This window comes from Leucopleurus acutus, assembly GCF_964270905.1.
Source record: "Leucopleurus acutus genome assembly, chromosome: 12".
Taxonomy (NCBI): Eukaryota; Metazoa; Chordata; class Mammalia; order Artiodactyla; family Delphinidae; genus Leucopleurus; species Leucopleurus acutus.
The window spans coordinates 90,590,402-90,607,527 of record NC_139154.1 but is presented as its reverse complement, the minus strand read 5'-3'; the positions used below and the strand labels follow the sequence as shown (position 1 = coordinate 90,607,527).

General features: G+C 45.5%; 1 protein-coding gene across 1 annotated transcript; it reads right to left on the bottom strand.

Moving 5' to 3' along the window:
* Positions 1-316: 316 nt before the first annotated feature.
* Positions 317-16,952, bottom strand: CCT7 (chaperonin containing TCP1 subunit 7). The gene is made up of 12 exons (XM_082852395.1): positions 16,833-16,952; positions 11,832-11,985; positions 10,875-10,981; positions 9,373-9,498; positions 8,451-8,503; positions 7,928-8,099; positions 4,572-4,736; positions 3,560-3,748; positions 2,830-2,927; positions 2,302-2,434; positions 1,596-1,802; positions 317-680 (listed from the first exon to the last, which is right to left on the bottom strand). Exons 1-12 carry the CDS (start codon positions 16,836-16,838, stop codon positions 459-461), a joined length of 1,632 nt encoding a protein of 543 aa, XP_082708521.1. The 5' UTR covers positions 16,839-16,952; the 3' UTR covers positions 317-458.
* Between the last annotated feature and the right edge of the window lie 174 nt (positions 16,953-17,126).

The following is a 17,126-nucleotide window of genomic DNA, read 5'->3' as shown; positions in this document are numbered from 1 at the left end:
AGGCGAGGCCAGGGCTAAGTAAGGTGATGTCAGAAGAAGAGGAAGCAACTCCACACCTCCCAGCCACTGCTAAGACTGAGAAAACAACCAAAGCTAAACTTCCAGACAGGGGCTACTCAGGTGGAGCTCCTCCCCTGGCAGAGTGGACCTACACTCTGCTCAACAATGACTAGAGGCTGTGAAGGACTCAGCCCAAGAGGGAAGATGATTTTCTCTTTTCTACCTGTTGGGTGAGTACATATAAAGCTACAATTGTGAGCTGCAGTCCAGACATGTATGAGTATAACTCCTGCGCCCGAATAATCTGCAAAATGAATTCTAAGTCTCTTAAGTTTTATTTAAATAACCTCCAGTGAGAACAGAGTGGGCCAAATACTACCCCTTCCTTGTGATACCATTTCACCAAGACAGAGTGAGCACAGCCTGCAGGCAGCCTGCAGTGAGAGCTGGGGTGCCTCTCAATGGGGGTGGCCACGACCTCGGCCCCGGCCAGCAGCTGGAGGAACATCCACTGTGGAGCGAGGGTTCTTGATGGTTTCATCTATGGACACAATAAGGCACGCAGCCTCAGAGGCTGCAGTCAGGGCATTGATCCGCACCATAGCTGGCTCCCACACGAAGGCCTCAAAGTTGTCAGCAATGTCCTCATTGTTGATGTCCACGCCATACCACATGCCCCCCTGAAAGAGCAGAAAAAGAGGGAAAGTGATATGGAACTGCTCTCAAATTTCTTCTTGCGCACCCTCTGAACGACTCGGATTGTTAGGAATCTTCAGGTTCTCTGAACCCGCTGGCATCTCCCTGAGGAAGGTGGCATTACAACAGGAGCCTGGAAGCCTCTTCCCACCCCTCCCCCACCCCCAACCTGAGAAGTGCTGACCACAGAAGACCTCCGGGCCCTCTCCCAGGCAAGCTGCTGGCTTTTAGGGAGGCCCCATCCTCAGGTCACCTGAGGACTGTGTATGTCAAACCAGGCTTTTCAAGAGGAACACTTTCCAATCCCTTATCTCATTTCATCATCTCACTGCTTCCATTAGTCCCGATTTTACAGACAAGGAAACAGACGCAGAGAGTGACTTACTTAAAGTTCTAACACAAGTCAGAAACTAAGTCACTCACTTAATGCTGCTGTCACCGCACTGAGCATTTAACAGACAGCATTTAAGAAACATCTCTAAATGAGTATTTGCTAAACAGCAGATGAACAAATTAAATTCTCAGAGAGATCACAACTTGGAAGTGGTAGAGCCATGGCTGGACTGCTGTCAGCAGGGCCCTGGAGTGCTTCACCACCAAGGAACCCAGTACACATGGTATGTGCTTCCAGGCAGAAGGCCACAGGGTTCCTTTGGTTCCTCTCACGGCACCGTAAGGAGTGATCAGACTCTTGGAAGAAGCACTGAACAAACCCTGGAACCACCAGTCCCAGCACTGGTCTTTCCTTCTGACCTCAGAGGAGGCAGGCAGTTGGTACTGGGTTTGGTTCCAGCACTATCACCTGGGCTGACCACACAGAGCTTGAGTAAGCACAACACACACTCAGAATCTAGCCCCGTCCACCCAGTCCCTGGACCCGGAGGAGAGGAATAACCCACCTGGGCGTGCCGAGCCCGCAGCTTGTTGAGGATGTTTGTGGCATCAAAGCCAGCGTTGTCACACAGCTGGCGTGGGATAATTTCCAATGCCTTGGCATAGGCCCCAATCAATAGCTGCTGTTTTCCTGGAATGGTCCTTGAGTAATCTCGCAGGTACTTGGAGAGCTCCATCTCAATGGCGCCGCCACCAGCCACCACTGAATCATTCTGCAGAGACCAGACCCACCACTAAATGCAAGGGGTCCCCAGGTCTAACCTCCAGCCCTGGCCAAATTAGGCCGTTCAGTCAATAGGCCCTCTGGCCCAGAAAGAGGGCTGGTTCCACATTCCCTCCCTCAGCCCAAGCCCCAGGAAGCCCAGACATGGACCTTGTCTAGCACATCCCAACTTCAATCTGGTGAACCTTATGGTTTCTGACCATCTTCAAGGTCACCTGTAGCTTGAGGGCACTGGCACAATCCCTGGGATGGCTGACTCTATCAGCTCCACAGCTGCTCACAAGAACAAGTCTTAGCTTTTAAGGCAGCATGACTTATTTTGAGAGACTGAGGCTGTTTCTTTATCATCTGTGAGACGAATCAGGGCCCACATGCCCCACATGGAAGGACACAAGTTATACAGGGAAGGAATCACCACACAAATCCAGGGTCTCATCAGCTCAAGAGGCAGAGTGAGCTGTGCAGGCTGGAAGCTCCCAGCCTAGTACCTTGATGGCCCTTCTGACAATCATGATGGCGTCGTGCAGGGACCGCTCTGTCTCCTCCATAAACTGCTCAGCGCCACCACGGAGAATGATAGTACAAGTCTTGGCCTTGGGGCAGCCTTTGAAGAAATTGTACCTACACCCAGGGTCAAATCATACTTGTGAACTCCTTTCTGCTGCCAACCTGCTGTGTTCTAACCTTACCAAGTCCTCCCAACACTCAGCAGCTGCTCTTCTGTTCCTCACTAAGGTTCTCCAAGCCCACTCTTAAAGACATGTTCTTGGGAAGGTACCACAGGGGCTTGGTTGTACCACAGGGGCATAAAAGATGTGGAATCAGACTTTAGACCCAACTTGATCTTCTTCCCTCCCCAAACACTCTATATATCTGAGCTCTTTATGCCCCATGAGATAGAAGACCTCAGAAGAGAATAGCATGTGCTACATATACACCACACCCCAAAGATGGCAGAAGGCCATCAGGCAAGTCTCGTGCGCTAAGCAAACAGGGAGCCCAGGACTACTGCTCACCTCTCGCCTCCAATCTGGGTCTCTTCAAAGACCTGGCAGCGGCCCAGAACATCTGATGACAGAGCGTTCACACTGGTCTGGATGGAGCCTCCGCAAGCCTGAGGAACACAAGACAACATCATCTAGCAGTGAAGGCTCACACGAGGCCAGAAGTGAGCTTCCTGCCACTTAGTCTTAAAGCCAATTCCCATGTTAGACTGCCATGGTGCCCCGGAGCTCTCCTCACTGGATGACCCACTCTCACCCTTGACCTCCAGGCTCCCTCTGGAAGAGGAGAAAACAAAACAGAACTAAGACACACGAGGGGCAAACAAGCCTGGTTAAAAGGAGATGGTGACCCTTTGTTTCACCCAATACCCCCTCCCCTAAACTAGGGTGCTTTGGGCCCAGCGACTGAAGTCAGGGTCAGTGCTTTAGACCTGAAGTATCTTTGGTGAGATGCTCAAGAAGAAAGGGGGGAAACCTGGCCGGAAGCATCCAGCCTGGAGTTTAGCCAGCTAATCATAGCCCTACTGCTAGGTTTCCTTACAAATCAGCTTCCCTGACTTGTTTGGTTAGATTAACTCTTGTATACCGAGTATATACACACTGGAACTGGAGTGTTTCATGGCAAAAAGAGTTAAGAAGACAGGTCTAGATTCACATACCAACCACTCCAGTACACCAGGGGTAAGTGAAAACCCCCCTGGGGCCACAAAGACCAAGAAGCAGCCTGTGAAAGTTTGGTTACCATCATTGTCCTCTTCAGGTCCTCCTCCGGCACTCGGCCAGCACAGAACATGTCCCTGTCAGCAAAGTATTGGGTGGCCACGTCCCCAATGGGGAGTTTGGACAAGACGACTTTGGCTCCGGAGTGATGGATCCTCTCTAACTTGTCATAAAGAATGTTCCATTCAGCATCAACAATTGCCTGATAATCCTGAAGAGACCCAGAAAAGGATGAGGATGCTTTGGAGTGGAGGTTAGCCTATGTGGTATGTTAAAATATAACATACCCCTGCCAACTAAAATATACTGATTTGTTTGGGAATTAACAGGGATAAACAGAAGAGCCTCCTCTCAGTCCAAATATACAAGGACCCTATAAGGTAACTTAAGAGTCACCTAAAACTTTCAAACACAAAGGCAGAAAGTAACCCCAGGACTAGGAGCTACTCCAGAGGTAGCACTTGCTACGGTGCGAGACCTACTTTAGCCCGGCTAAGTTCTAGCTCCTCTGAGGCACTGCACCCATGGAGTTACCAATGACAAGACCCTTTCCCCCAAAGGCCATTCTGTGTTGGGGATACATTTTCCAAGAATACTTGCTTACAGCTGGGTGACACTGCTACCTCCAGAGACAGCCTTGGTGATATCAATGTTGGGAGCACACCTGTCCCTGCAACACGGGACCCAGTATAGAAAGGGCAGAGTTCACATCTGCCCAAATAAGAGGAATCAAAATACTGGGCTCACTATATAGCTGAGAGGCCCCTGCAAGCCCCTTCCCTGGGGCCAGAGGATAATATTTCAGCATGTTTGCCCTATCCAAACCCCCTCAGGTCCAGGTCACTGAGAGAGAGCATAGAGTGAGAAAAGAAGTGGACCCAGTATTTAGACATTAATATTTAGGGGGATAGGAGGAGAAAGGAGCCCATAAGGTACCTGAGAAACAAAGCTAAGCCCAAGATGGCCACAAAGGCCCAAGGCTATGGCCCAGAATGTTGCCCATTTCCATGCCACTGCCAGCTGGTAGGGCCTACCTCAACTGTGTGGACTCTGATTTCCGCATTATCCTTCTCAGCTTTCAGCTCGAGCTCAACATTTAAAAGGGCAATCATTGGATTATGGTACTTTTTGGGTTGCATTTCAAACCCAGCATAAGAGAAAGTCTTCTTGAATGCAACACCAGCTACAAGCTGGGACTCCTGTTTAAAAAAACAAACAGTTCAACAGTTCAGTACTGGCACGAAATGAAATCAAGTTAGTGGTGTGCTGGGCTAATAATGCATGTCCATTTCTGTGAACCTGAAAGAGTTAACCATGTTTTTATTTCACTGTTGTAACAAAGTTTTTCCATCATCCTAAAAGCTAGGAAAAATACAGAGCATATTTTGGTGTGTCTTCAGTATAAGGAAAACCAGTTTGCTTGCAGAGACTAAGCATGGTAAAGGCCTGTTTGGGCTGTTCTCTAAGACTGACTTCCAAAGCGGGTGCCAAGGGATGCACTTTGATCCCAACTCCCCACCTCCCAGTCTTCTACACATACGTACACATACCCCTCCCTACCTGTACTGCACACGAGCACACACATACCTGTGTGCTGTAGCCTAGGTGCTTCCTCCTTCCAGGAGATGAAAACAAAAGGTCCTAAGGGTCAGAAATTTCCTGCAGTTCCCAAGCTATCATTGTGGCTATTCCCATCTTGATCCCTCAAAATATGAACTACTACCACTTGTTCCATAACAGAGCTTGCTGTGGGGTGGATTTAATAGCAGGGCATAATAGAAAGCATGTTGCACTTGGGAGTGGCTTCAGCAGTATCAGAAGACAGGTTCAAATCTCAGATCTCTTTCTTACTAAAAAACCTAGTCATTTCCCACTCCGTAAAGAAGGGTGTATTCAGTAAGTGAAGTAAGTCAGAAAGAGAAAGACAAATACCATATGATATCACTTACATGTGGAATCTAAAATATGACACAAATGAACTCATCTATGAAACAGAAACACTCACAAACATGGAAAACAGACTTGTGGCTGCCAAGGGGGAGATGGATTGGGAATTTGGGATTAGCAGATGCAAACTATTATATATAGAATGGATAAACAACAAGGCCCTACTATATAGCACAGGAAACTATATCCAGTATCCTGTGGTAAACCATAACAGAAAAGAGTATGAAAAGGAATATATACATATATATGTATAACTGAATCACTTTGTTGTACAGCAGAAATTAACACAACACTGTAAATCAACTATACGTCAAAAAAATAAATTTTTTTAAATAGTGTATTCAGTTCAACGACCTATATGTTCTCTGCTAGTGCTAATCTACAATCCTAGTCTATAATACTGTAGCCTATCGGTGAAACAGATTGCTACATCATTCAAATCCACAGCCTCCTAAAGGGGGTGATGCCTGAGCTGAATCAAGATGGATAAGCAGAAATTAGTCAAACAGAAAAAAGAAAGAGATGTTCCCAAAAGACAGAGGCAGTGTGGTGCAATCAGGGGATGAAAAGCGACCTGCAGTTGCTGGAATACAAAATAAGAGGACAGGGACCAGTTTAGGAGAATCTTAAAGGCTCTGCTAAGGCCTGACTCTTATCCTGTACACACTGTGGAACCCCAAAATGCTTTACACACAGAGTGTAAACTGGGGAACTTCACGCTGCAACAAAAAAATAGAATGGACTTAGGGGATGCAAGACTGGAGGAAGAGTGACCACTACCAGGACAATGGTCTAGTAAAAGAGACAGACTTAGGAAACAACAGATTGGTAGGTAAAATGAAACAACAGTGATCAACAGGTTGGGGGGAATTGGAAATATTTCTAAGGATGACCCTAGACTTCTGGGTTGAGTGACTGAATAATGGTGGTGATAGCAGCTATGTCAAGGAATACAGAAAATATTACAGGTTTGGAGGATGAGATAATGAGTTCAGTAGCAGTGAGATCCAGGAGTGTGAAGCTCAAGAGAGAGGTAAAGGCTGAAGATATATATCAGGAAGTTTTCAGTTAATCCTGAGAACAATAATTACTACCACCATTTACTGAATTGTGTGTCAAGTATTGTGTTAAGGGTTTTACACGCATTTAAGAGATGTGGGACAGTCTGAAGAACATACGTGTGGCTTGGAGCCCCTGGCTTTCTCACCAGATAAGATTATTAGTTCTGATCCCTAGTTTAGTGAATGCCAATCTAATCTCAAGGGTTTACGGGAGTAGGAAGGCCCAGGAGAAAATGGAATATTGCTATCAAAGCAGTGTGTAAAGACAAAGTCGGCAAGCCATGATGCAAAGAATGGGTGGAAACATGAGTGGTAGTGGGGGCTGAAGATGGGGAATGGCTCAGATGACCTCCAGATTCCTCACAGCTTTATTATATAAAGAGAACCTCATCCCACTGACATGTGCCATGACAGGAGGAAGAGGGAGGTGGACAGAATGAAATGCAATTTGGAGGGGTAGAAGTCCCTCCAAAGACTTCAAAGAACATAAAGTAAAGGGCCAGGATATAATATTTCAAGCAGGTCTTGTCCTGTCCAAATCACCTCAGGCTGAGGTCACCAAGGAAGAGTAAAGTAAGAAGTAGAGCAGGCCAAAGACTAGAAAGGTCCAACATGGAGACACCAACATCAAAGAAGGTTTCCAGAAAGATACTTCTGTGTTAAAAAAGAACAAAGTTATAGTTATGCTGTGCAATATAGTGGCCACTAGCCAACATGTCTCTATTTAAATTTAAATAAGTGAAAAAATATGTTGTTAAGTAGACAAAAACAAGTTGCAGAGCACTATGTATTACAAGTGAGCATTTGTTTAAGAAAACAATATTTACATTTGTACTTATAGATGCAGAGTACTTCTGGAAGAAGAGGGACATGGACAGGGACACGGACACACACACACACAGAGAGTTAACTGGTGGCTGTATCTGGGGCAGGAGTGGTGTAGGGGACATTTGTTTTTTCCTTTAGGAATTCTAAACAGTTTGAATTACGTATTATCTAGTCAAAATTAATGAATAAAAGAAGGGAGAGGTTGGCCACATCACTTGGAGAAGAATGGACTGAAATGTACTTCTCATATATTTATTGAGGGTTTTAGATAATTTATCAGAGCTAGCCCTATCCCCCTCCCACATTAACAGTGAGATTCTTAAAATCAGCCAGTTCAATCTTCCATTCTGCTGACAAGTAAATATAGGTCTGCAGAGGTTACAAAATGCACCTACAGGAGAAGCCTGTAGCAGCAGTATGGGGAACAGCTCCAGTCTGCCTTCCAGCCCAACATGCATTCTCTCTGTTCCTGTACCGTGTGCTCTCCTACACCAAGCTGTCTGAAGGGTCAATGTGAAAGCAAGAGCCTCCTAGGGAGGCCACAGCAGGCTCACCTCTAGGGCTCCACCCTGAACCTTCTTGATTCCAATCATTTTAAGCTGCAGCAAGTCATCGAGCATCATCACCGCATCCACCACCATCTTAGCGAAGAAGGCTTTCTGCTGGGAGATCAGCTTGGAGCTCAGAGCAGTCACGGCACATTTCTCGAGCAGCTTCCTCTGCTCCCTGGGACACAAGGGTGGGACCTGCATCAGGCCTTGAAAGTCCCTCTTACCTGACTCTACTGCAATGTGGAGATAGTTTCTGTTCTAGTCTCTAAACTCAGCCCTCAACAATTTCATCTTCTGTATCTTTAGGGCAGATTATCAGTGACAGCGGGTGACTGCAGTCAAAGACCTTATGAGTGATAGCTTTTAAACTACAACCTACAGCCTCTTTTGTAATGCATGGGCTGGGGCACAGCCAGAGGTCTAGCAAGAGCCAAACAGCCCCAGGCCATGCAGGGATTCCACTTGCTTCTGCATTCAATTTGGCCACGGGAAGTCAACGGTCTGACAAAGTTCACTGCAAACTTACACTTTATCTTCCTTCTTCACAGTGACGGCAATCTCTTTGATCTTGTTAACCGCCTGCCAAGAACACAAGCTGGGTGAGTCTCTCACACTCAAGACAAACTGGAGAAGTGCGTCCCAATCGCTCCTGCTAGCCCCTAATCTGTCTGCTCCCAAATCTCAAGCATTTCTACTCCACAGCTGAAACAACATTTCTAAGTCTTGTAGCTGCCCAGAAAAATATAAATCTCTATAGTTTAGAAAATGCCCAAAGTTAGAAATGTAGGGTAGGTATAGTTCTGAAGAATCATCAGGGTACATCAGGATTCAGCTCTGGATCTGCAGGTAACACACTAAAACAAATGAATGGAAACACACTACGACACTAAATTAGGCCAAATTTTCTGGCTTACAAACAGCACCTGTGACAACTTTTAGCACTTTATATATTAATTAGGTATGTTATATATGATACACATATTTGTATGTTAAACATGGTATCTTTTCAAAGCCATCTTTTTCAAAAGATATCCGTTCATACTTACTTCTCATGTATGATTTCGTTTTAATGCCACCACCCCAAAACAGAGATAGTAAAGAGAAAAAGTAACGCATAGAGGAACTGACTTACCCCAGGTTACAGAATGAAAGTCAAAGGTCAATAAAAGCAAGGTCTCAAGATGTGCCATGAAGTACTTGATAAAAACAAAAACAGCTCTCACCAAGAGCTTATTATCATAGTCTATCAGGAAACCTGAGGCTTAAAGAGATTAAGTAATATACCTAGTCAAAAGCTACTGAATGGTAGAACTGAGATTCCTAGGCAGCAGAATTCAGAAAATGTCCAAGGAACCTTGTTCCCAGTCCCTCCACACCCCAATAAAGATAGTATCCTAAGAGAAATACAAAGGTGCCCAAAGCGCCCAAGTTCACCAGCACTCCCATACCAACTGAGTGGCAGTGCGGAAAGCTCGGATGATGATCTGTGGGTGCAAACCTTCCTCCACATAGGGTTTCACCTGCTTCAGAAACTCTGCAGCCAGCAGGGTCACTGAGGTGGTGCCATCACCGACCTGGAAGAGGATGACAGTAAATTCACGTTTTCTCACGTTCAGGGATAAAGCTCCAAAACTCCACTTTTTAAGCAATCTACCCATTTAAACTGGGGACTGTTTAAATGGATATTAAGCCTTTTCTGGGAAGCACAGCTTTTTGCAACAAGTAGAAGAAAGGTGTTGGTGGATAGGTATTCATCCCATCAAATGGTCCTGGGCCACAAAATTAATTCCCCAGCCAGGCCATTCTCCAAAGAGAGCTGATTTGGACAAATTTCCCCAGAATATGAAATCATATATGTATATTAGCCAAGAACTTATTTATTACGGACAAGATACTATGATGAGTAAGACAGTTCCAGAGATGCTTATAATACAATGCTCACATGTCACAAATAACCATAGTAGCAAGAGGTATGAGATAAATATTCTTTAAGGAGCACAAAATACTACAGGAGTTTACAAAACAAACCTCTAAGGACCAGCTAAGGTCCTTTTTATTTTAAACACTATTTGGAATTAGCAGATCACTAGTCTGCTAATCTTTCTTACATAGCTATTTTCTATGATAGGATCTAAACCTTATTTTTAATGAAGGAGGAAAAGAATAAGAGCTTTCTCTCACTCTCTCTCTTTTAAGAATAAGAGCTTTTGAAAAAAACTAGATAACCTCTGATTTAGAGGATACTTATTTTTTATTCACTTATGTCCATTGTATAATATAAGGGACTTCAGGGAGAAAAAATGGTTACTGCGGCGAAGGGTTTAAGCTGCCAAATTCCTGAACAGAAAGGTATTCCTTTGTTGAAAATATTAACCAATCAAATCTGTACTCTTCTCACTTTAATTTTATACAAGCCATACTGTTTTACAGGCTACTGGGTCGTAACAGACCTTTTGATATAACTTCAGGACATATCTGTAATACTCTGAAATGCAAACTTGTCTCTCTCAACATTTATTATCAAGACTACAGTGTCAGAAATGGTTTTTAAAAAGGCAGACGAGTTAATGTCACTGATTTGCACACATTAAGATGGTAAGTTCTAGGCTACGTATATTTTACCACCATAAAAATATTTTCTTTTAAAAAGAAAGGTAAACTGGAAACAGTCTCCAGCCCCATCTTATAAGGCAACCAACAGATTAGAGGTTAAATTATTTACCGAGCAATTCAAATGAATGACAGCACACAGGCCTGATCTTAAGATCTCAGCCACACACAGTGGATCAGCAGGAATTTTAAAAGACTATTAATTCCACCTAAATATTTTCGCAAGCAATTACTTGTGAAATTATAATTTTAGACATAAAATCAAAATTTTTAAAGAAAGGAGAGCAAAGGAGCAAGCAGGCATGTGTTTCACTGAAACACACAGGCTTGATTTTCCTACCTCAGCATCTTGGGATTTGGCAATGTCCACTAAAGTCTTTGCTGCAGGATGGACAACATCAAGGAGTTTCAGAATTGTGGCCCCATCATTAGAAATTGTTGCTTTGCCTTAAAAGGAACAAACACAAAAATGTAAAGACCTCTTCTTAAATTCTGTCTTCTAGTTGGACTTGGAGCCCATATACACATTATTGGGATGGGACAGAGGGGCTCATGGTGGGAATGAACTGATCTTTTTACAGAGTTAGCTCTGTGCAAAAAGGGCCACCTAAAATCACACATTCCAAAGACCATGAACTCCTGATTTTCCTTGAAGAGCAAAGAGCACACCTCTACAGGATGTAGAAAACATTTTAAAAAATAAGAATGAATAATCATTTAGATATTCTTAACAGTTGATACCCTAGTATTTCACTTGTAAATTAATACACTAAAACATAAGGGGGAATTTGTCTTGGCAACATGATCCAATGGGAGTGACCACAGGCAACTCCGGAAGATTCCATAGTGTTTCTAGGCTAAATCTCTCTACAAGGCAACAGGCTCCTGAGCCAGGCTTCTCCCATATATTCCCAGGGGGCTCAGGATTCAGGACAACGTCTGAAAAGAAACTGCTTCACAGTGAGCAATCCTTCAGAGATCTTAAAAGCAGTGAGATTTCTGGGCTTCCCTGGTGGGGCAGTGGTTGGGAGTCCTCCTGCCGATGCAGGGGACACGGGTTCGTGCCCCGGTCTGGGAAGATCCCACATGCCGTGGAGCAGCTGGGCCCATGGGCCATGGCCGCTGAGCCTGTGCGTCCGGAGCCTGTGCTCCGCAATGGTAGAGGCCACAGCAGTGAGAGGCCTGCGTACCGCAAAAAAAAAGGCAGTGAGATTTCTAATGCCAACCTCTGCTAGCCCCAAACACTCTGGGGGAGCCTCCTCTTCTGCAACTGGCCTGAGGAACTCTGCAGACTTACCTCGGCCATCCACAATGAGCTTGTCCATACCACGGGGGCCCAGGGTAGTTCTTACAGCCTCAGCAATCACCTGGCAGGCACTGATGTTACTTACAAGCTGGGGGATGCCTTGGGAGCTATCAGTCCCCTCTTTCAACAGGATAACTGGTGTGGGCTAGAGAAGAAAGAGCAATTGAATGTTTTTTTTAAAAAAATAATCATTCATTACATAAGACTTAAGGAGGGAGAGGAAAAATGCTCTCATCTCCCCAATAACAGAAATATATCTGGAGGCCCTTTTAAACCACATTCCTCCACTGTCCATCCACTATATCAATTCCTTAAACTGCCTCTACCTCCAGAGATGGCATACTTGCAGGTGTGCCAGAAAATGGTTTGAGAAGCACTGATTTAGTCAAAAAGAACAAATCAAATAATGTGTTCTCCAGTGCCCAACTGCATAAGCATAGCCCTTTCAACTTCTGACCTTATTCCCTGTTTTAAGGAATTAGGCCACATCACAGGAGGAAGCAGGCCACGCTCAGTGTTCACCCTCCAGCAAGCATTCATTTATCTGCATTAGAGCTTAATCGTAGAGAAGTAGATGGGGCACTGATGCAAAACATGAGGTGCTAACAGCTTCAGATGTTGTCCTGGAGATGCCCAGGCAGACAGCTTTACCAATGATGTTTAGCTGGAGTGTAGGGAAATGGCTAGGCAGAGAAACAAATGGCACCTTTGTCCGCCTCACAAAATTACAACAAATCTAATTTGTACAGCAATGTTTCCCTCTCTCATGCTGGGTCCATAAAGCCTCCTTGTGACTAATCTCCAACCAGATACCCTAAACAAGTTTTTCTCTATTTTGCATTGGTCTCCAGAACAGTCACTGTTCTCGTAGAGGCTTTATGTGTGGAACTGCTTTAGAAACTCTGGGAAGACAGGGATATCTGCTTATTTTAAAGCGCCTGCTTAGGTACCTTTGCTCCAGTGACCATTAGCAGACAGTAATTCCTTAGCTTAGCACACAAGACTGCTTTCTCTCTGCATCCAAGCCTGTGCCTTCAGAGATGAGCTCATGAACCAGGCCCAGTCTTCCCTGCATTTGTGACTGATTTTATGTGTATAAAACAAATTAAGGATAAATACTGTTGCAACATTTTTGTTATGTTAGTTATGCAAGTGCTATTACGCTATGCTTTGAAATTTATTTTTTCCTGTGGGTTACAATATAAAGTTTGAAAATCACTGCCCATGTCCACCCCTAGGGGGTACTTCAGGTGTCTGAGCAGGGAAGGCATAGGAAAGCACAGGGCTGTTTCAGCCCAACAAAAAGGAGCCAGGAATTCACACACTACAAAGTCGAGCAACCCATGAGGCTGACTCCACATTAACTGAGCAGTTTCTTTAAAAATTCGACTCCTTTGGCCAGTGTAGCTGGAGGGTAGTGAGTAAGTGGAAGACTGGAATGAGGCTGAAGAAGCAGGCAGGAACCAGGTCACTACTCACTTACAGACTATCGTAAGGAGTTTAGATTTTAGTCCTACAAAGAAGGGAAGCCCTGGAAAGGCTTTTAGCAGAGGAATGGCATAGTCTAATTTACACTGGGAAAAAAACAAAAAACAACTATAGAAAATGGGTAAGAAGAGGCAAGATATAATGTGCAAATGCATAAAAACAGGCTGGAAAAATGTACAACAAACTCTAATGAGTAAGAGTGGTAAGTAAAGAAAGTTTTCACACTTGGATATTTTGTTTTGTTTCAACTTTTTCTAACAAACATATCACACATTACTTTTTTTTTTTTTTTAAAGAATCCTGGAAGGAAAATTCCTTCCTTTTCATGGTAGAATCCCAGGTTTGGTGGCAAGAAATGGCTTCTCTATACTCTCAGCTTTCCTTCAGGTTCCTCACAAGGAAAGCTGTGTCCCCCAAAGGCCCCACCTTCTCCCAGTCCTGCTAAATCATTCCTCAGGGCAACCTCAAGTCACCTCTGGTCCAACCCTGCCCCGGATGAAGCCCTACGTTTTAAATCAAAAACCAACTTGAGTCTTAATCCCTTCCTATTTCCTTTGACAGATTCTTTCACCTCTCCAAGGCTAACTTATCCAATGTTTTTATAAACTTTTTCTCCCTCTACCTCCAAATTGTACCCCCACCAACAAGAGCCACACTGCCCCGTTTTACCAAAACCACTTTCTTACCACTAGGCCAGCAATTCCTCAGTCTCCATTCTTCCAAATTTTCTCAACAGCCGTTAACATGAGCATTGGAAACAGGGGATCCCAACACTCTCTGCTCCTTCTTGAGCACAATGTTTATATTGCCATCCATCTTAAAGTACAAGCTTCCCAAAGGTAAGGAGTACACTAATCTCAATGTGTAGAATGCCTAGATTTGGTCACATACGAAACAATATACAGAAGCTTTTGGTGCTGAAAATTCAACTGTTACATATCAACTGACCCTTGAAGAGCATGGGTTTGAACTGTGTGGATCCATTATACCTGGATTATTTTCAATAGTAAATACTACCGTATTACACTATCTGAGGTTGGTTGAATCCTCAGATACAGAGGAACCCCGGATATGGAGGGCTGACTAAATCATATGCAAATTTTCAACTGAGTGGAGTCAGGCCTCCTAACCCCCGAGTTCTTCAAGGGTCAACTACACTTGAAAATGCTTTATACAAGCCATGAAATAAGGTGGCAGTCAGTTATTTTTGGAAAAGCATCGGCATCACGGTGATACTAAATTCACTGAAAATTCTTAAGTACAAAGCAAGGAGGGCTTGGAAGCAGCTCACCACGTTGTCCCCAAGTTCCCTATGCTTTAAAGGCCCTACATAAATGGCAGGCTGGGTACAGAGATCATTTAAGGAGGGAAAGGTAGCAGGGCTGGATTGAGCCAAGCCAGGTCAATCAGGATGGGTCCTCTTCTGTCAGTTTCCCGGGGGCAAGCACTGCTATGGAAAGCCCAGCTTCTGTCCCTAAGTTACTTTCCAACCGCATTTTTACTCAAGTAAAGAAACAACAGCAGAATCCAGTAATCTGCCAAGGGTATCATGGAAGGCTTGGTAATTTCAGCTTAATAGTCTTCTTCTTCATCCTCCTTAAAAACTTTTATTAAGCATTATTAAGCTTGACGCTCTATAAAACAACAGGTGTTCATATGCTAAGTCATGTAGTGCTCAATACCACAAAGGCAAGCATACATTCTGGCTGTACCAAAGACTGAGCTTTCTGGGGAACCCTTTTACCTCTCAATCCCAGAAGGCTTCCAGAATATCAAGTACCAATTCAATAACAGCAAGGAGAATTCTTGGTGACCGAAGTTTCACACACCAAAAGGACAGCTATAATTGGTCAATACAGCAAAGAAACAGAAAAGATGTCAGTTCAGGAAAAACCCAAGGTGGTGGTCTGGAGCCTCTTGGTGAAGGGTTTTATCACCAGTCAGAAGAATCTTGGTTCTGATCCCCAGTTCTTTAAAGGCCAACCAAAACTCTTATGGTAGCCTTGGCAGGAAGGTGGATTACAGGGACGAAAAGGCAAGCAACCACCTAGCAGACTAGCTAACATGCTGAGTGTTACTACCTGATGGGCACTTCATATGTATTCATTCATTTAATCCCCTTTAACAGACTGAGGGCCAGAAATGTAATACCATGCTCAAAGTCACACACCTAGTAAGTGGCAGAGCTAGTTACGAACCTAGGCATTCAGTGTAGCTCCAAAGCCCTTACTCTCCACTGCTCTACTAAGCTGCCTCTGCACACAAGATGAAGATGACTTCAGGAACAGTAACGTTGAAGATGGACTGAAAAAGGCAGTACTAGTGGTATGAAAGGGAGAAGGAATACAGATTAATGCCAGGTTCCTTCTATCTTGGGTACAGGCGGGATTCACAGGGCATTTGGCCACAATGAACACCTCATAAGGGTCAGTTTGACATCTACTAGGTCAGGGATAAACTGAGGAAGCAGGAAAAGAACAGAGAACTGAGTTGGATTGAGAGGCTAAAATGAACGAGTGAACTGCCAAGTGCACAGGGAGCAGTATCTTAGGGGTTCGCTTCAAACACTTAAAAGCTGACCCTGTTCAACAGCAACTCAGGAGACACCACGGAGGTGCTTTGGGACCCACGTAAGGTATCTGCAGCTGAGATGGAAAAACGGACAACGTGGAAGCGGGGAGGGGAGGAGGGCTACAGAGACACTCCAGGATTCACCAACCTCCCTAACTTAAGAAAACGAGAACCAGAGTTAGGTGGCCAACTAGAAAAGCCGCCTAATGTCACATCTGGAGGCGCAGACAGGATCGGAGTCAGAGGCCGGGTCTTCCCACCTCTGATGCAGTGTCCTCATCTGCCCTACCTATTCTCCTGGCTGAGGAGGTGGACCTCCGACAACCAGCAGAGCCCGGTACATTCAGTAGGTAATAAATATGCGTTTGCTTAATGAACGAGTGAGTTAATTAAAGTACGAGCGGAGAGGTCTGTTTCCATTTACGCAGCAGCAGGCGGGGAGCAGTGGGAGACCACAGTTGAGACCTTGGGCTCGGCCCAACATAAGGTCCCCATGCAGGTTCTAGGAAGCACCCGCTTCACATCCGCATTTTCCAAGGCAGCCAGAGCTTCCTAGTCTGGCCCTCGACCGCGTATGCACGCTCAACCCGCAGTCATTTAACCCAGGTCATGATTATGGGGGCTCAGAAAACTGGGTGGCCGATGCGGGTTCGCGGCCCCGAAGCACCCTGGGATTTGCAGTCCCCAGCCGGGCCGACCAGAGCCTCCTCTTGAGCCCCACACAACCCTCATCGAGGGCCCCTGCTCCGTGCCCGGGCCCACCAGACGGCGGCGGGCCGGGATCACCCACAGACAGGGCTCGGGGGAAGGACCGAGGCAGTAGGCTGGCGGGGGCGGGGGAGGGGAGGTCCTACTGGACCGGCCCCGGCCAGGCGACGCCTGCTACTGACCAGATGGCAGCGGATGGAGCCAGATGCGCAAGACACCACTCACCATCATTTTGGAAGCCTATTCAGTGGCCCGCTGCTCCTCTTCTCTGCGCCCGGGCCGCCCAGCAACCCCACAATCCTCCGCGCCAGAGAAACCCCCAGAAGCTTCGCCAAGCCGTTGGAACGGGAGAGGAAGGGGATGGGCCGCTTCCGCCACTCTATGGTTCGCTATCACAGAGTCGGCGTAGCTAGAAGGGCCAGAGGCTGGGCTTCCGCCAGCCGTCTTACGAGAAGCGGTGCTAAAGGAACAGTCAGTCGCTGGTTTTCGGTGGTGCCATTCTTTTTGAGCATGTAGGAT